The sequence below is a fragment of the Impatiens glandulifera genome, chromosome 5 (genome assembly GCF_907164915.1).
Source record: "Impatiens glandulifera chromosome 5, dImpGla2.1, whole genome shotgun sequence".
Taxonomy (NCBI): Eukaryota; Viridiplantae; Streptophyta; class Magnoliopsida; order Ericales; family Balsaminaceae; genus Impatiens; species Impatiens glandulifera.
The window spans coordinates 12940738-12962346 of NC_061866.1; the positions used below are offsets into that span (position 1 = coordinate 12940738).

Consider the following 21609-nt stretch of genomic DNA (forward strand, 5'->3'; position numbering starts at 1 on the left):
TATGAAATGGACACAATTTCTGCAAAACAACATCATGAAAAAGATTGGGACTGCATGTTGTGGCTCCTGATAATAAAATTTATTTTAAAAGAAAATTTTTGCAAACACACAAATATTATTTTGATAATAGAAACGAGACTAAAGAAATACAAGTAATGACAAGTGTGAATTGACTTAGAAAAGTCATAAATTGGAACTTTTTAATAGTTTTACAATTGTTAATGTGAAAATTTTCACCATAGTGAACACAAAGACATTTGGAGTTTGATGTGTTGGGAAATTTATGTGGACTTTATCTCCTTTGTGAGAGTAGATTATTCATTCTTATCGTATTTTTAATACCTCTTTAAGAATGTTTGTGCAATGATGTGTTTGTTCAAATGTTTATTGAGATAAGTGTTTTAATACATTTATGCTCATTTGTGAGAGTAGATAAGTGTCTTTTTTTGTGTGTGATGTTTTCAACAAATGGGTTTCAGATCTGTTTGGAAAAAAATTAGTTTTAGATTTATTATAAATGATGGTTGTTTTGACATATTTTGGTGATAGTCAAAAGTATAAAATTTTAACTTTTAATTACATTATTTACTTATATTTTATTTCAATCAAATATGAGTGAAACAATAGAATTCTAATTTTGATTAACAAGATTTTTCAAATATTTTTTAGCCTATAAATGAAGGCGGTGTAATACAAAGCTAAAAAATAAAATAAAATATCAATTCTCTTTAAAAGTCTCAAAATATTATAAAATTTAGAATTAGAGCATCAAGGTTTTATCAATCCACCCAAATTAATGACCTCAATAAATATTGACATTTCATTCCGAAATTTAATGGTAAAAACTATGATTTATAGTAAAAAAAAATAAAAATTATCTTTCAATCTCTTAATCAATGAGAGATTCTAGAGAATAGAGTGAATGAGTTAGAAGAATCAAATGACCTCAATAAACTATATCTGAAGGAACTAAAGAAGTCCCGACTAGCTGGCATAATCTCTCGTTCAATCTTTTAAAAAGAAATCACTAAAACAACACCATTATCTAATCAGGCTAAAGAAAGATTGAAGGCCAAAAATCTTATAAAAGAAGATTGAAACAAATAAAAAACAATCAAAAATAAGATCGCATCACCATCTCATCAATTGAGTACTTAAAAAGTAAATAAAATTAATCCCTTCACTAAGTTGATCTAAGTGTATCAATGACTTAAGGTAAAGTCGCTACTTTTTAGTTCCAGTATTTTCCGTGCTACATCCATTAGAAATAGAGAATCCATGTTAAAAAAGGTCAATCTAATAAGTATTTTTATTTGAGCCATTATAGTTAGTAATATCTCTACATTTAGGAGAGATACGAAAAGAGAGATATTTGAAGCCTCATTAAACAATACAACCAATGAGGCATGTGAGATCTTGTAGAGTGAATTTCAAAGAGAGATGTGAAAGAGAATTCGAAAATATCAAAATGAAGGAGACAAATACACTCATGAAGTTCTCGACCAAAATCTTTAATTTGGTCATCCATATGAAATCTCACGATGAAGATGTAACATACTAGAGAATTGTATGAAAGATTCTCATATGCCTTCTTGAAAAATAGGATCACATTGTAGCCTTCATTAAAGAAACAAATGACATGTCAACACTCACAGTCCAAGAAGTGATTTCTTAAAATCATTTTAGCAATGATTGTCTAGACATTTTGAAAAACCAATATAGAGTGTATTTTAGTCAATGCTCAATATAAGTAACAACGAAGGAGAGGATAACTTAAGTTCTAACCAATCAAAATATGAAAGATATTCAAGAGGACAAGGTGAACATAACTCAAAAGATAAAGAAAAATACAACACATCAAATTACAATAACGGTAATAAGCCAAATCACTTCGAGAAGAATTATTAGTTCAAAGGTCAATCTAGATACAACAAATATTATTAATTTGGTCACCTCCAAAGATTTTCAAACTGAAAACACTCATTAAACAAGTCAGGATAAGAAAATCAAACAGCCTAAGAGAAACACAAAAATTCTATGTGTATCGCATAACTAGTAGCAGCCACATGATGTCGACCTCATAAATTTTCTCCGAGGTCGACAAAAGTATCAATGCCCTTATTCAATTCAAAAATAGAGATCTAGCAAAATCAAAAAGACTTGAAGGATCACCATCAAGATGAAGAAGGACCGGGTTGTATTAACAATGTCTTATGTGTGTCGAGTTTGTGCCAAAATTTACTCAGCCTCAAACAATTGGTGATAATTGATATAAGCTCTATTTTGATAACAATGAGTGTAGTATCTTTGAGGGATAAGATCAGTCAAATGTATTCACCAAGATCAAAATGATCAATCAAAACATCTCTTTAAACATTAATTATGTACATCTAAAAGCGGTATCAAACTCCTCATTCCCGAGTTTAACTCTAAAGAGATACAAATCAATAGACAATATATATGATACATGCAAATTATTCAATTGAGCCTAAAAATAGTGGACAAAATAATCAAAGAAGAATCGTGGAGAAAAACAATGGAGGAGGAAATCCATGTGATCCCGAAGAATTAGACATGGTATCTTGTAGACAAGACAACCGACAAAGAAGTTATAAGTGTCAAATAGATCTACAAAGTCAAGTATAACCCAAATGGATCCATTCAAAGGAATACACTAAGACTCGTTGAAAAAGGTTATTCTCAATAACCATGAACTGACTATGGGGATACATTTTCCATAATAGCTTGGCTAGACACAATCCGATCTATAATTATATTTTCCGCTAATAAATGATGAAATATTTATTAGCTCGATGTGTAGTCATCATTCCTCAATGACAAACTGAAAGAAATGTGTATATAAATCAACCTCAGTGCTTCATTCTCAAAGGAAAAGAAGATAAGGTCTATAAGCTCCAAAAGGTGTCAAAAGTGTATTTTAAGTATAAACATTGAGAGAAGTCAAAGATCTAACCAATGACATCCCACTAGCCAAGTTGAAAAAATGCGTCAACTATGACAACTAAAAGGTGCAGATGAAAGACTTTTTATTTCCCAAGATAACTAGGATCTGGTCGAGAATAGGTATGAGAAACCGGTGAACACAGATGGCTATTCAAATACCTAGTTGAACGCGTTGAAGGTCGTTCGAGCTAAAGACAAGGGAGACTCTATATCTACTATACCGATTTGTCAACGAATATGGCTTTGAGAAGATAGCCGACACAAAATCTTCCAAAGTAGCATATGATACACATGAAATAAAAAATAAAGGAGACAGACGGGTGAAGCAAGTCATACTTCAAAACCTAAGGGGCGATTTGGAAAACATGAGGATGAAAGAGTGTAAAAGCGTATTTGAGTTCATTACTCGGGTGGAGACCGTGGTGAATAAGTTAAATCGGAATGGTGAGAGTCTTTCATCAAACCAAGTTGTTGAAAGATTCTAAGGTCATTGATAGATAATTTCAAAAATATCACGTGCACACTAAGTGAATCTAAAGATCTAGCAATGCTCACCATTGAAGAGCTTGTTGGGTTCTTAGAAGCACATGAGTAGAGAAGGAAAAATAATAAGGGGAGTCCCTTGAAGAACCTCTCTAGGTGAAGACGACAATAAAATATGAGAATGTGCTCTATGCTTAGAGTACTAGAGGAAGAGGAAGAGGACGAGGAAGAGGAAGAGGAAGAGGAAGAGGAAGAGGAAGAGGAAGAGGAAGAGGAAGAGGAAGAGGAAGAGGAAGAGGAAGAGGAAGAGGAAGAGGAAGAGGAAGAGGAAGGGGAAGACGAGGAAGTGAGCAAGTCGACCAACATAACTGTCATGGCCGAGGTCAAACTCGGGGTGGCCGAAAAAACACAAATAACAATATTGAGTGTTATAACTGTGGAAAGTATGGATATATTGCCAATGATTGTTACTCAATAAAATTCTACAACTGTGGAAACTATGTCATATTTCCAAAGATTATAGATCCGAGAAGAAAAATGAGCAATCAACAAACTTCTTTGTTCGGAAAGAAGATGAAAGATTGTTGCTAGTGAAGAAAGTTCCAGAAACCAATTTCAAATTGCACTGTTCTGATAACTCTTTTTGGTACTTGGACACTAACGCAAGTAACCACATGTGCGTTAACGAGAGTTTATTCAAAATACTCTCAAATGTGGAGTCCATATCCATTTCTTTTGGAGATACTTGAAAAGTAGCCGTCAAATGTCGGAGAAAGATCATGTATCAACAAAGAAATGTGGGAATCGGAGAGATCAGATATGTTTACTACGTATCTGATTTCAAAAACAACATATTGAGCATGAGAAAATTGATGGAGAAATGGTACCAGAATATAATGAAGGACTGAGAACTACAACTGAAGGATAAACTCGGGAGGCTCATTGACCAGGTAGAAATAAAGAAAAATAGTATATACAAACTTGAGCTTAAAATAGTTCAAGATAAATATATGCAACTCGATCTGTAGGATAAAGCCATAAAGTGACATTATCGGTTTGGTCATCTTCACTTCGGGGGGGTGAATGAGCTAGTGAAAAAGGAAATGATGCTTGGACTGCCTAATATTATATTTAAAAAGAGGTTCTGTGAAGAATGTATGATCGGGAAGTAAACGATGACTTCTTTCCCAAGCAGTTTTAAATACCGAGCAAATAATCAACTCGGACTAATCCATACTAATTTATGTGGGTCAATAACTCCAGAATCATTCAGTGGTAAGAGATAATTCTTCTCTTTAATTAACGATTTCTCGAGGAAGACGTGGGTTTATTTTTCTAAAATAGAAGTTAGAATTGTTTGAAACCTTTAAGAAATTTAAAGTGATGGTGGAAAAAGAAACAAGCAAAGTCATCAAAGTAGTCCGATCTGACAGAATAGACGAGTTCACTTCTATTGAGTTCAACAAATACTGCGAGAAACATGAGATCAAACATTTCTTGACTGCGCCACATTCTCCACAACAAAATGGTCTAGTGGAACGAAAGAGCTAAACTATTCTCGATACGGTTCAATTTATGTTCAATAGAAAGAATATGCCGAAAAAGTTTAGGGCAGAGGCAGTGCAATGCACCGTCTATGTGCAAAACAGATGTCTAAATGCATTTCTAGGAGAGAAGACGCCTCATGAGATTTGGAGCCATATGAAGCTAGGTGTCTTTCATCTCAAGGTGTTTAGTAGCGTGATCTATGGGCAAGTTCCAAATCAGCACAAGACAAAATTAGAAGATCAGAGCAAGAAGTACATATTTATCAGGTATGATGAAAAATCTAAGGCTTATAAATTGTTTGATCCTATTAACAAGGAGGTGGTGGCGAGCCGAGATATTCACGTAGAGGAATTGATGGAATGGAACTGGAGTAACCCGATTGAGGAAGAAACAAGTTCGTAGGTTGTTATGCCTCCGATATCAACAACCACCAAGCATTCAGAAGATGAATCTAAGTCTCAACAGTCCAGAATGAGAAGTCTGTGGGAGATATATGACACTAAAAATGAAGTCCATGTTGTATGTCTCTTGGCCGACTTAAGTTTTTTTTTTTGAGAAAACTATACAAGACGAGAAATAGAGATTAACTATGGATGAAGAAATTTGAGCAATTGAACGCAACAAAATTTGTGAGCTGATCGACTTTCCTGAAGGAGCTCAACCCTTCTGAGTGAAATGGGTATACAAAAGAAATGTGAATGTTGAGGGAAAGGTTGAGCGTTATAAGGCTCGACTTGTGGTGAAGGTCTATAAAAAAAAGGAGGGAATCCATTATGATAAGTCTTTGCTCCTGTCACGAGAATGGAGTCAATTCGACTTATGATCTCGTTAGCTTCTCAAAACCAATTACCGATTCTATTGATGGATGTGAATTCAGCCTTTCTAAATGAAGTGTTTAAGGAGGAGGTGTACGTCGAACAATCACTCGGGTATATGAAGAGAGGTGATGAGAAAAAGGTGCTAAGATCAAGAAAACCCCTCTACGGGCTGAAGTAGGCTCCTCGTGTATGGAATGAGAGAATTTATGAGTATTTAAAGAAAAAATGAGTCCGGACAATGTCTGTATGAGCATACCTTGTACATAAAGAAACAAAAATTATATGATGGTAGTCGCTCCCTACGTTGATGACCTCATGACATAAAGTAATGCAAAACTAATTAAGGAGTTATAATATAAAAAATTTAGATGGGTTGAGATGTTATTATGGTGAGATGATGAGATGGTGTGATAGGCTACTCCAAAAAAAAACATAAATCATGATCTTAGTAAAGATTTGTTTTTTTTTTTGTGTAAAGTTGTGAAAGAAGGGTCATCTAATTGAGCCTTAATGTTTTGTATTGAGGTAATTTATACACGTAATAAAATTAAATATTTATACCTTAATTTATCAGGTTTCATCCTGACTTAATTTAAGTCAAGATTATAAAGTTTTTGGATGAGGAGTCATTTGAAAATGGATAAATAGCTAGAGTTATCATGTACCAGTTTAAGTTAGGAAAATATAACTTTGAACCATGAGTCAAATCAGTATAAAAGTAAATTTACATGACATACCTTTTACAAAAACAAATGTAGCCTCTTGATCTCGTTTTGGGTGCTCTGATTTTTCCTTTCAGACTTCCTTCTTCCACAATCTTCACTCTCAATAGGGCGGAAGTATCTCTTTCTATGTTTAATCCCTAATAATCAAATAAACAAACATTTAATAACAACTTATCAGAATTCAGTAATTAGAATTGCGGTGGACTTTGACAAAATTTAAGGCGGACTAAAAAAATTAAAGAGAAAATATAGATGAAATGAGTGAAAGTGGAGTTTTTCATTTAAAATTATTTAGAAAACTAGATAATAAATTAAATTTAAAAAATTAAGAAATTAGAAGTCAATTCACATTTCAACTGTAACAACGTAAACATACATATAATAACTTGCAATAATGATAGTTAAACCTTATCTTGGTTCATTTAACTTTTTCCTAGTTCAAACCTACTAAGATAGTCCAGTGATAAAAATCGTTTTAAGAGACTAAATTGTCACGAATTCAATTCCATCTAGAAGTTTTGAGTTGAAGCAGAGGGTCATGACTGTGGATGTTATAATAGTTCTCCATAATTAAAAAAAACATTTTACTAGCTCAAGTCTTACTTGATTTTATTAATGGAAGTTAAATCTTATATTTTTTACATGTGTTTGTGTTAAGCTTGAAACAATAACCGAGCCTTTCGAGTTCTTTAATTCAAGAAACGGGTTCTTGATAGTTGGGACCGATGGTGGAATTCAATACTCAAGCGCATCGGACATAGACTGAGAAGAGAATTTGAGGTTAAGGAGAGAAGAGCCGAAGGTGAGAAGAGAAATACTAAATACACCTAGTAGTCCAAGATAGGGGTCCAAGACCGAGAGAATAACTTAGAGTAACAAGTTTCACAAACTTCAATTCATCCCCCAAAAAGTGGGGTGGGCATCAGCATTTAAAGCGGCTGAATTACCCAAGAGTATTCGGTTACCAACTTATTACAACAACTTTGAAAGAATAACAGAATTCGGTTTGAGAGAAATAAGAGAGAAAGGAAACAAAACAGAATTATTCAACAAAAAACATAAACCGGCCCATGTGCACCATAGAGCCGAGAAAAAAGGTGCCACAAATATTTTAGGACCGAGGCCTTGATGCGTAGGCCTAACATAATCTCCCCCTTCAAAGTTGTCTCCCTCGATGAAAAGACCCTGGACTGGTCAGCCTCTAATGCGCATCTTCAACTTCAAAAATATTGCTTCGGTCGGGCTTCAGTAAATTCAGTAAGGGTCGCAACATAGGACCGGACTTCTTAAAAAACTTTCGGCAGAATCGTTTCAATAGTGGAGTTGGTCGGGTCCTCGTAGTCTTTTGCACTACCGGGTCACTTGCCACTCCGCCCATGTAAGGAATTTTTATGCACCCAAGGTCGTGTTTTTCATTGTTTAGAGCTGACCTTTGTTGCTGCAATATCTCCAGCGCCTGGTGCAAAAATAATTTCTTCCAGCTTCGATTATACTCTATAGTGTCTTTAAAAATCCAGGCCAAGTCTTTTTCCCGAACCAGCATAACAGGGCCATCGAATGAGCCATAGCTTCTAATTAGATCTTCCGGAATATCTTCCAAGGTCATTGCCGCGAGGGAAACAGTTTGGCCTTCGGGCTTACTCTTTATTTGCATTTTGGCAGCAACACTACATTCATCTAAAGTCTTTTCCAGCTGGTTTCCATGCATCAAAGTGGCCTGCGACCGAGGAATCCCCTTTAGGACCGTGGTTCTGTCTTGCTTCTCATAGGATAGGGTCAACTTTTCGAAGTCCCAAGATGACGGGCCTAGAGTAATCAGCCATTCAATGCCCAACACAATATCATATTCATCCATGGAAGTTACCTTCATTTCTGTTTGATATTCATTGTCTTTCATCGACCACTTCAAGTCTTTGCAAACACTAGAGCATAACACATTAGACCCATCGACCACTCTAACCGATTGCACCCGGGTTACTATGCTTTTGTGGTCTATTTTCTCCAAAATCCTGCTATTGATAAAATTGTGGGTGCTGCCTGTGTCGATTAGGATCACTACCGGCAAGTTCCCAATTTTGCCAAGAATCTAGAGCGTTTGAAAAGCTTTAGAACCGGTCAAGGCATGTAAGGATATGGCTGGTTCATCCCTTGGGTCGAGCAACGAAGGTAGATCATCAAAAACAAGTTCTTGATCGGGTTCTTGGTCTTCTTGATTGGCCGAGACCATGAATAACTTTGATTTACACCTATGGTTTGGTTGCCATTTTTCATTTCAAGAGTAGCATATGCCCTTCTTTCTCTTTTCATCCATTGAGGCTGGGTCTAATTGCTTAACATGGTCCTGGTTTGCATTTGAAGAGGACCCATATGATGAATTCTTGAAGTCGGTATTGGTGCTTGGCCCGGCTGTGTTGATATTGTATAGCGTGGGCAGCAACGGTGCTTCAACGCTGTACAAGTTACCACTGCTCATTAAGGACCGATATATTGCTTCTTGGACTTTAGCCATGGCCATGACTTCGTTTAAAAAATCCGGGAATCGCAACCTGATGCAGTTTGCAATCTCCTCCCTTAGACCGGACAAGTAGCAATCTATGACGTATTCCCTTGGCATGATGTAGAGTTTTTGAGAGATTGACATGTATCGCAAATTATATTCTTGAACCGACCCAACCTGATTCAAATTCATCAGTTGTCTCAATGGTGTGTCGTGTATAGACGGTGTAAATTGAGTCATAAGGTCTCTCTTGAACACGTCCCAAGATAATGCTTCCATATGATTGCGGTTTTGAAGATATGACACATACCACATTCTTGCTTCGCCAGAAAAGTGAATGGGGGCGATTTCTAATTTAGTGGCATCCCTAGTTTTGTCCACCCTAAAAAATTGCTCGGCGGATATTAGCCAGCTCTCGACATCCAACCCATCAAACCGAGGAAAATCGACCTTGGTTAGCCGAGTGGGAGGAACATAGTGTTGGTCGCGGTTCTGGCCAGGGTGCTGGGGCCTAAATGGGGAAGGACCGTGGCAAGAATTATCATCATAGGGTCTGTGGCGGGGTTCTTGCACATTTCCAGATGCCCCGCTCTCAAAGGCTGACATTCGTTCTTCAGCCGCATCAAATCTTCGGTCTATGGTAGCTTGCATCACGGCTGTTTGTTGGGACAAATTTTCAATAAAGTCCTTGAGCGCATCCATTTCTGATTGTTGGCGAGTTTCTACCATGTTGAGAATCGACCAACTCTGATACCAATATGTTAAGCTTGAAACAATAACCGAGCCTTTCGAGTTCTTTAATTCAAAAATGGGTTCTTGATAGTTGGGACCAATGGTGGAATTCAATATTCAAGTGCAGCGGACATTGGGTGAGAAGAGAATTCGAGGTTAAGGAGAGAAGAGCCGAAAGTGAGAAGAGAAATACTACTAGAATAAACCTAGTAATCCAAGATAGGGGTCCAAGACCGAGAGAATAACTTAGAGTAACAAGTTTCACAAACTTCAATTCATCCCCCAAAAAGTGGGGTGGGCATCAGCATTTAAAACGACTGAATTACCCAAGAGTATTCGGTTACCAACTTGTTACAACAACTTTAAAAGAATAACAGAATTCGGTTTGAGAGAAATAAGAGAGAAAGAAAACAAAACAGAATTATTCAACAAAAAACATAAACCGGCCCATGTGCACCATAGGGCTGAGAAAAAAGGTGCCATAAATATTTAGGACCGAGGCCTTGATGCGTAGGCCTAACAGTTTGTTACTCCATTAAAGTTCATTTACAATACCCATCAGTTTGTAAACTTATGCTAAAACCTAAGCATCTAGTAAACTACTTAGACTTAGGGACAATAATTATATTGAAATTGGGTATAGGGCCAGGTACAATTCTATTTGATGGGTAATGTTTCATGCTGCTATCTCTAACTAAACTACTAGCAACTAAAATTAACAATACCTCAAAATATAACTATTTCAAGAGCCAATATATGTAGGTTTATGTCATTAAGATTAATGTATTCCTACATCAAGTAACATGTTGGCATATATAGTGTCTTGTTCCTTGTTTAAATAAAACTTATGTGAGGTCACTACTGATAACTAGTATGATTTTCAACCATAACTAAACCTCCTAAATAGGATAAATTGAAGGATATGAACATATTAAGATACATGTAACATAGATCATAAATCATGCAATTTATGATGGATGCTAATTAAAGTTCTACTTTAAGTACTATGTGAGATTTCTTTATGTGAGATTTGGACCACAAACATATATTATCCAAGTACTACTACATTTTTAAGAAATTATGAATGTATTATTGGATTCAAATGTAAATCCAAACAATATTTTATTAGTAAGATCTGTATTTAAGAAAGCAAAAAAAAGACATAAATAGATTGCTTTTAATGTTTTAGGATCTAAGAATAATCATACAAACCAATCTACCTAGCATATAAGCAAAAAGAAAACTCAAAAACTGGCTTGGAGCACAAAGACAGGTTGTTCAATAGAGGAACAACAATGTTTGCCATTTATATATGAGTTTAAAACAAATTAGTGCACCATTGGCATGAGTTCTAAGGAACAAGTAAACATATAATTGATGTACTAGTATTATTCAATAAATTATAGAGTTAAAGACCATATTAACTTTGAGATAGATTAGTAATAGTTGGATTTATAAAGCTCACTTTAATAGTGGAAAAGGTCTTATATGTTTCAGATAGTTAGTGTCCCTGATTTATACTTGTATCAAGTTTCATCGCACGCATGTAAATTTTTGAATCACAAATCAATTCAAATTTATTATAAAATAGAGTTCTCAGTAGTCAAATCAAGTTAAAATATATAAGATTTTTCAAATCATGAATCAAATTCAAGATAGGAAATAGAGTTTTGAGATTATAAATGAGAAAAATAAATAACTAATTTACATGAATTGTATACCTATTACGAAGAGAAGTTAATCTCGCTTTCGCCTAGTTAATCTCGCTTTCGCCTTGTTAATTTCGCTTTCGCCTTGTTAATTTCGCTTTCGCCTCTTTAATCTCGCTTTCGCCTTGTTAATTCCGCTTTGGTTCGCCCCGTTACTTCCGTTTTTGTTCGCCTCGTTACTTCCGCCTTGGTTCGCCTCGATACTTCCGCCTTGGTTCACCTCGATACTTTCACCTGTCGCTCTCAATTGGGGAATAAGAACTTTATGTTTTTATTTATCATTTCTTTATTTATACTCTAAAAAAATCGAATTGTAAAATATGAAATTGGGGCTCAACTTTAGACAATATATTTTTAAAGAAATAAAGTTTAAAAAAATATTATTGTTAAAGTTCGAACTAAATTTTTAACATATAAGCTGATTATACAAAATATAGTCTTAAAACAAAAATATGTAACATTTATTGCTTAATGTTTATTATGAAATTCTATAAACTCGTTTTAAACATCAATTTATATCTTAAAAGTTCGAGTTAACACACTTATTTTAAATGAATTCATTGCATTATATTATTAACTAATAAATTTGGTATCGACATCATGTACAATTAAATTAACTTTTTTATCGCATTTTAAAATATTTATTTTAAAAAAATAAAAATAAAAATAATATATAGATATATTATATTATGAAACAACAAATACAAAATAAAAAATCAGAAATAGTTTTATTTAATTATTTTGCAGGTAGTTGGGCTGGTCAAAGATCCAGGCCGCAATTTGAGGTTCTAATTCAACGCAGAAGAAGTTAGAAGGTCAATTCAAACAAAAGAAAAAAACTGGGGCGCCTCTGTATTTCTCTAATAAATAGGGGGTTTCATTTACAAGGGAAGATTAAAAAAAAAAGAGAAAAAAGATCAATTTTGGAAATATAAAGTTTTGTTTGGCAATTTTGGAATATAAGATTCTCACCTCTAAAAATTGCCAAACAAAACTTTTTGGAAATTTGAACTTAATGTGTACAGTAGTTACATTTCAACATCTATGGGAAACTCTGTTTTCTTTTCTTTCATTTAATAGTTCAGTTTTGTTTCAGTTTTGATTGTGAAATTGATTATAATTTTGTTGACTTATTGATACAAATAGAACAAATATGGCTTATCTAGAGTTAAAACAAACAAAATTTGTAAACCATTATAAGAAATTATGTTTTTTTGGGTTCAATTCTTTTTTTGGGTTCAATTCTTAGTTACACATTTCCCGTAAGTTTTCTGGCTTCTCATTCGGACAAAGTGTATCAACACTTTTATCTCTCATGTCAGTCTAAAATGACGGTTTCTAGTCAAAATCTTTAGTCATTTAGAAAATATGATTATTACATCTTATTTTAATGATTTATTATTCGTCCTAATTCTTAGGATGCATCAAGAGGATAATTTGGTCATGAAAGCGTCCAAAACGCCCAATCCGGAAAAATCCACTCGAGACACTTTTAGCCATATGCCTTACCTCCTCTCGAATTCCCGAGGGGACGAAGGATTGAAATTGAAGGATTGAAATTGTATGTTTCATTTCCAAATTATTCCTAAGAATGTTTCATTAATTGATTAATTGAGGAATTGACTCAAAGTGAGCTCATTCTTAAGAGGATCATTATGGATGAGTGTTGGCTCAAAAGAGTCGACACCTAGCTTGCTCCGTGAGAAACTAAGAAATAGAGTTTTGTAAAAAAAAACTAGGTTCAGTATTTGATTACGTGTGGGAATGAGCATCGACGTTATGCCCCACACGTCCGTCCAAAACGACGACCTCTACTCTAAAACCGTTAATTTTTTCAAAACATGAAAAATTATACTAAATTTTAAATTAATGTCTAAACATGCAATCTTCATTTTTTAAACCTACTTCCAGCTTACGTCAAAGGGTTATGCCCAGACTATCAATAAACATGTACCTAATGGTTATGTCCAGTCTGCCCATAAACATGCGTATAAGGTACCCAAGATAATTGTACTTAACTAAAATAAATAAATATCAATATTGCATACAATGATATGCGAGAGGACAAAAGTGTTTAAAATCTGAAATTATTCCAAATTTGAAATCAATGCATAGAGAGGTCAAATAAAATATTTGAATCATCCATGAATTTTTCTCACATTTTTAGAGTGATAAAACTCAAGTTATAAGCTTATAAAAATAGAGAAATCATCCTAAAGGATCCTAACAAATAAAATGATTTTTTCATTTTGTCTAGAAAATCTAATCTATTTTCTATTTTTTCTAAATTTTTAGAAAATCGTTATAGACATTTAAATTAGAAAATGATTAAAATAACGGAAGACATAAATAAACGGGCCATAGGTATTAGTATGGGCTCAGGTTTAGGAGAACTTGCTGTAAAATCAAATTCGTGATTCAAGGCACCAAGTTACATTCTAAGAGTGCTCGACACTTTTTAAAAGCCTAAATAACTCGTTAAAGTCGTCCTAGACTCATCCTAAACCCACTGTAACAATTTATTTGTCTGAAATCATTAAATCTTGTTTTCTTCAAAATTTCCGTGAATTCAAGTTTAAGTGATTAGAGTTAGCTAGAATCTCTTGCATTATTCCTCTACAATGAAATGAAAGTTCTGCAATAATGTAAAAAATGAAAAGTGCAATAATCTAAAAAATTGAACGTTCTCATTGATGAGGGAAATGAAAGGTCTGCAATAAGTTTGATTAAATTAGTAGATTAAGAGTTTTTTCTTATTCATAAAAATAGAGAGTAATTCATATTGTATTTATTGAAGATCTCATATAAAATTTCCCCAAGTTCTTGTGAGTTTTTTTGTACATGGACCAACAATTCGTATCAGAGCATCAGGTGCAGGCCTAAAATAATCCAGTGGGATCAAATGTCGATCGGTGCAGGGTCATCAGGAGCGCAACAAAATAATGACATATTCCACTATCCGCAAATAACACTCACGAACTACACCAGTTGAGTGATTTGTGTGCAGGCTTTAATGGAGGACCAAGGAGTGTGGGAGGCATTGAAGTCAGCATCATGCATAGAGATTGATGCCCGACTCGATAACAAGGCGAGGTCGCATCTTCTATAAGCATTTTCTGAGGATCTTCTTAAGCAGGTGGCAAATAAGAAGACAACGCAAGAAGTGTGGAACTATCTCAAGACGGATTTTTTGACGCAGACTGAGTGAAGAATGCACGATTGTAGATATTGAAGAGTGAGTTCGCTACGATGCACATGAAAATTGAATCGCTCGATCAATATGTTGGTCAACTCACATCCATATTGTTCAGGTACTCGAGCCTTGGAGAAACACTCAATGATGCTCGTTAGTAAATAAGCTCTTCAACACAGTGTTAGAAAGGTTTATTGGTGTGATAGTCGGCATTGAGCAGTTTTATGAATTCGAGATGTTAACATTCGAGGAAGTAGTTGGAAGGATAAAGGCCTTCGAGGAGCGCACATGCAAGCGTTGGAGGAAGCGAAGGACAAGTGTTACTCACTTAGGTGGAGTGGAAGACACTGTTTATAAAGGATGAGAAAGACTCGTAGGAAGTGTATTCCACAAATGGTGAGACCTCTGGTCGATGAGGTAGAACCCAAGGCAGAGGCCAAGGGAGAGGAGGCCGAGGAGCACTGTCACAAAAAGACAAAGAAGGTGGTTCGAATGGTCGAGGAGCTCCTCGAGACAAAAGTCACATTCATTATTTTAATTGCACGAGATGGGACATCACTCAACACAGTGTAGAGAAAAGAAGAACGAGGTAGAACACCTTACCCACGCGGACAACGTTGAACCAACATTTCTTAACGCAATCTTGGAGGAGATTCCACCAATTAATATTGTCATGCTGAATGAAATGAAGCTGGCTACAGAAACCCAAGGAGATAAGAACAACGAGACATCAATAGGTGTTTGGTTCTTGGACAACAAAGCCTACAATCACATGACATGCGATAAAGAGAAGTTCTTTGAACAAGATGAGGCAGTAACTGGGAAGGTGAAGTTCGGAGATGGTTCCACAATACAAATTTTTGGAAAATGTTTTATCATATTCGAATGCAAAAATGGCAACCAATGGTTTATCGATGGAGTTTTTTACATTCCTTCCTTACAAAGTAATCTGGTGAGTCTTAGACAACCTACTGAGACAGGTCACATGGTGGTGATGGATGAAGAAGAGCTTAAAGTCTTTGCTAAGAACCCTTCATGCATTATCATGAAAGTGAGAAGAATTCATAATCGACTATATCAAGTTTGCTTGAAGTTGGCAAAATCAGTTAGCCTTTTGGCTAATCTTAAAGATCCATCATGGTTAAGGCATGCTCGTCTCGGTCATGTTAACTTCCAAGCATTAAAGTCCCTAGTGAATAAGGGAATGACTACTGGTGTTCCGCAAATTTCTCCTCCAAAACAACTTTGTCGAATATTTCTAGTTGCAAAACAAACGGGACAACCATTCGCGCTAAAAACAAAGTTTCGAGTTTTTCTCAATGGAGAACTCGAAAAGGAAGTATACATGACTCAACCAGAAGGACTCAAAGTCATAAGGAATGGAAATATGGTGCTCAAATTAAAAAACATTATATAGCCTAAGGCAAGCTCCTCAAACGTGAAATCTAAAGTTGGACAAAACTTATACTCACATTGGAAAGAGATGGTTTCGGGGTGGAATGTTTCACTTTCATTAATAAACAATTGAGGAAGGAAGGATTGTAGTAGGTGTTGATTAAGGGTTGAGAAATTATGTAATTTCTACAATGCACAACTCAACGGTGGGTGGACATTCGGGGTGATGGTCACCTATCAGAAACTTCGACAAACTTATCATTGGCAAAGATTAGAACGGGATGTCCGAGAATTTATAAGAAATTGTGATGTTTGCCAACAATAAAAATGGAAAACTCAAGGTTACCAAGGGTTGCTGCAACCTTTGTCTATTTCTAAGTCAATTTGGAGTGACACATCTATGGATTTCATTGAGGGATTGCCTAAATCTAATGGGTACTCAGCAATTTTGGTGGTAGTAGACAGACTTTCAAAGATGGTACATTTTATCAGTCTTCGACATCCAATTTTGGTGGTAGTAGACAGACTTTCAAAGATGGTACATTTTATCAGTCTTCGACATCCATATTCAACAAGTACAATTGCTCAGGTATTCCTTGACAATATTTTAAGCTCTGTGGTATGGCCTTAACTACTATAAGTGATAGGGACAAGATGTTTGTAACTACATTCTGGAGAGAATTATGTAAGTTGCAGGACATTCAACAGGCCATGTCATCGATATATCATCCACAAACTGATGGTCAAACTAAGGTAGTCAACCAGAGTTTGGAAACATATTTATGTTGTATGGTTGGCCAAAAGCCTAAGTCATGGGTAACTTGACTTCCTTTAGCGAAATGGTGGTACAATACCAACTTTCATTCGACAACTTTATCATCACCGTATGATATTGTATATGGAAAACCAACACCAATTTATTATCCTTATTTGACTGGGGATTCAAAAGTAGAAGCGGTTGATCGTAGCCTATCTATTAGGGAAGAAGCCCTTAACTTAATCTGGTGAAATTTCATCTTCAAATAGCCCAAAACCGCATGAAATAACAAGCTAATAAAAATGGGTGGATTGTGTGTATGAAGTAGGGGATTGGGTGTTTGTTAAATTATAGTCATAACGACACTTATCAATTCGAGGAAAATTGCACAAACTTAGTCCAATATTCTATGGACCCTATCTGGTGGTGGAAAAAATGGAAAAGTTGCATATAAGCTAGACATTCCTTCAACATCACGAATGCACAATATTATACATGTTTCACGGCTGAAGAAAAGAGTAGGTGTTGTCTTGGCTACTCCTCATATTCCAATATTGTGCACTAATGATGCTTTAAACCAATGGCTATTCTTGATGAAAGAGTGGTGTGGAAAGAAGGAATTAACATGGGCTAGTTCTTGATTAGATTGTCTAATTCCTCTGATGATGATGCAACATGGGAAGAAGAATCTATGTTGATGGATCGTTCTCCCAATTTTGTGTTGTCAATGGGGAAAACTACTTCTGACTCTCAGCTTGTTCGTGGTCGAACAAGATGTGATGGAGAGGCTAATGTTACGAAGAGAATTGAGAATTAGGGATGTAAGCCCTGGAATAAGTTGGCGGGTATAATCATTGGCAATTATTTTACAAATAAGTTGTTTTAACAGAAATTTTTTATATTTTAGTAGCTAAATAAAAGGTGAGAAAAGAAAAATTGGGTTGGACATCTGTAATAGGTTTTAGCAGGAAAACTTGGAGGGAAAAATGGTTACAACAATTGAATGATTAAGAAGGCAGCAATCTGAGAATGTAAGACATTCAACCAATATTTCAATAGAGAAATGATATTCTCAATAAAATTCCCACGAAAGCTAAGCCACGAATCTCACGTGGTCTGCCACGTGGGTAGGAGAGAGAGTAAAAAAAATAATTAAATTGAAACTTTTCATTTTCCCCAAAACAAAAACTCTCTTCTTTCTCTCTCTCTTTTTTTCATTCTCTCTTTCTCTTTTGTTTCATTTTCCCTAAACCCACAGGCGATTCTCTTCTTTTATTTTTATCGACTTCTCTTCCGATCGATCGAAATGGTAAACTTCTTCCATTTATGAAACGTTTCATTTTTCCCCAAAACCAAAACCCCCACGATAATCTCTCTCTTTATCTTTCGTTTCATTTTCCCAAAACCCAACCCACTAACGATCTTACTGAAACGTTTCATCGACTTCTTCTTTTCCGATCGATCAAAATGACAAGTCTTTTTTCTTTCGTTCGTTTATCTTCCATTCGAAATGATTGTTATATCAATATTTATATTTAACGTTTATGGTTTAGCTGCTGAATCGATTTAGATTAGAGTTGTAAAAGATTTGGATATCAATATTCTATATTAGCTGCATTTTTGGTTTAGCTGCTGAATCAATTTGGATTAGCGTTGTAAAAAAGAGTCCCGAAACCACTATTTCTAGTTCCGAAACCAAAATTTCTAGTCCCCAAACCAGCATTTCGGGGTGATTTTGGGTCCCAAATTTTGTGGGGTGATTTCGGGCCCCGAAATGATTTCTATAAGAACTTTTATGGCTGTTTCGTTTCTTTGCAGTTAACTGTCATTTCTCCGGCGTAGACAGTGAAGAATAACAATGATCTATTGGAGAGGTCTGGAGAATAGATTACATTTGAGTTGTGTTGTTGGTTTATTATAAAGAACAGACATATATATAATTTTTGCTCAAAGAATTTCAGTAAACTTGATTGTCTTTTCATTACTCTTTTTCTATACAAAATCTCTAATACAAATGAATCAATAATGAATTATATGGACAAAAATGCCATCTATGGTTATAGAGATCATAAGGAGTCCATTAATGAAGAGTAAAGAAAAAATGATCTTTATGAAAAAGAAGGGTGATATGAAGAAGCGTCAACGCGTACTCCCCTGAAAAACACGTTAATTTAGCTTCAATACACATTAATTGAAAACTCATCAGTTTTTTTATAAAGACTTGTTTGATGTAGGATTATTTAATTGTTTTAAAAAAATATATTTGTTTGATTTATGCTATGTAGAAACACTTTTTTGAATATTTTTTAATCTGAAACATTATAATGAAAACTAGAAAATCAAAAATAATTGAAGAAAATGTTGTTATACTAGAAATTTACATAATTAAAAACTTTATTTACAATGTTACAATTTGTCCTTCATAGAACATTTAAAATACAACCTATTATACATTTCGAGAGATCTCAAATAATCTCATTTCTTCATTAACTTGATCACTAAGAAGACCTGGATTTTACATGACCTACAAGTCAAATTACAATTACAATAAGATTATTGGTTTAAAAAAGAAATAAAATAGCCATAAAAGATCGTATATAAACCATTTCGGAGTCTGAAATAACCATTTTGGGGTCCGAAATAACAATTTTAGGGCCCAAAATCACCCTAGAATGGTGATTTTGGGACCAGAAATAACCCAAAAATGGTAGTTTCAAGACCAAAAATTGTGGTTTTGGGACTAGAAAAAATGTGGTTACGGAACAGAAATATTGGTTCCAGGATAAGAAATGTTGGTTTCGGGACCAGAAAATGTGGTTTCGGAACTAGAAAATGTGGTTTCAGGACTAGAAAATGTGGTTTCGGAACATAAATGCTGGTTCCGGGACAAAAAATGCTGGTTTCGGGACCAGAAAAGGTAGTTTCAGGACTAGAAATGCTGGTTTCGGAACTAGAAATGTTGGTTTCGGAACCAGAAATGTTGGTTTCGGAACCAGAAATGTTGGTTTCGGAACCAGAAATGCTGGTTTCAAGAACAAAAATGCTGGTTTCGGGACCATAAATGCTAATTTCGGGACCAGAAATGCTGGTTTAAAGACCAAAAATGTTGGTTTCAGAACTAGAAAAACTAGTTTCGGGACCAGAAAAGCTGGTTTTGGGACCAGAATTGCTGGTTTCAGGACCAGAAATGCTAGTTTCGGGATAAAAATGCTGGTTTCGGGACAAAAAAATGCTGATTTTGGGACTAGAAATGCTGGTTTCAGGACCAGAAATGTTGGTTTTAAAACCAAAAAGGTGGTTTCGGGACCAGAAATGGCTCTTTTTTACAACCCTAATTGAAATTACTTCTGCAGCTAAACCCAAAATGCAGTTAAACCCTAATCGCTAAATCCTAAACCCTAAACCAATGATCTAAACCCTATTCATCTTAACCCTAATCCATGCACTAAACCATCAATGTTATACAGATTTGATTATAAAAAGATGAATATATGGTACTTTTACCTTGGAGTTGGTGTTGTTTTGTCGGATGATGAACTTGCACCTGCACCAGCCTAGACGAGAATAAGTATGAAACGGAAGATAAACGAAAGATAACGAACAATAGATAAACAGAAGAAGACTTACCATTTCGATCGATCGAAAGAGAAGTCGATAAAAATGAAAGAAGAGAATCATCGGTGGGTTTAGGGGAAATGAAACGAAAGAGAAAGAGAGAGAAAGAGGGTTTTGGTTTTTGGGGGGAAATAAAACGTTTCAATTTATTTTATTTTTTCTATCTCTTTCTTACCCACGTGGCAAGGCCGCGTATGATTCGTGGTTTTGCTTTCGCTAACATTTCGTTGAGTTTATCATTTCTCATTTCAATATAAGGTTAGTCATAACTCTCTTTCCTCAATTCTTAATCTCCTCTATAATTATAATCCCATCTATCTGTGCGGGATCTGTAATCACAATTATCTTCTTATATTTTCTCATCCTATCCAATCTCAAACTGTTATTAAGGTATTGTCTTGCCCTAGATCTAAACATTACCTCATCCTAATTCATAGCATATCAGAAAACTGCGACCGAATTGGAGCTCTTCAAGAAGAATCACGACATCCGGCCGCTATAAAGGAGTTCCTACCATGACAAGCAATAAGGAAATACAACCAGAGCATCCAAAAATTTCTTAGAGCCAATTCTGCCAATGCCTGAATTTTTGTGTTTTCAAAAAAAATATCTTTAGTATTTTGAGAGTTTGTTAGTTGTATAATTAGTGTTAGGATTTGTATCCCAAAATCTGACAGGTTTGAAACGATCTAAAAAAATGTAAGAAGATAAAATTAGTGTCGCCACCTGATTTCACTATAAAGAAGAAAAAAGAATATATATAGTTTTTGGTTCACACTTTCTCTCTGGAATTCTGTTTTCACATGTAAAAACCTTAATTATAACATATTATAAGGTAATAAAACATAAATAACTATTGGTCAGGCTTAAGCCCAAATTCAAACACAAATCCAATAAACTCTACAAATATTAACTTAATTAGAGTTTATTATAAGTGTAAGCTTCACAACTCAATAATCTCTTATTTGGAGACTAAATTAATCTTTTCTCAATTGGTAGTGTCTCTTCATCCGGTGTTTTAACGAAAAATGTCAATTGAAGTTGTGTACATCTTCAGTTTCTCGTTTGTCATAATTTTCGTCAACATATCAGCTGGATTCTCACTTCTGATAATTTTCTCAAGAGTTAATATTCCATTTTCTAGAAACTTATTTTTTTTCTTTTATCTCAAAA

At 34.9% G+C, this 21609-nt stretch overlaps 1 protein-coding gene across 1 annotated transcript; it reads left to right on the plus strand.

The window, feature by feature from the left end:
* The first annotated feature begins 15216 nt into the window (after window positions 1–15216).
* Window positions 15217–18663, plus strand: LOC124939026. Its single transcript, XM_047479543.1, has 2 exons — window positions 15217–16059; window positions 18640–18663. The coding sequence occupies exons 1-2, from the start codon at window positions 15217–15219 to the stop codon at window positions 18661–18663; spliced, it is 867 nt and encodes a 288-aa protein (XP_047335499.1).
* The last annotated feature ends 2946 nt before the right edge of the window (window positions 18664–21609 follow it).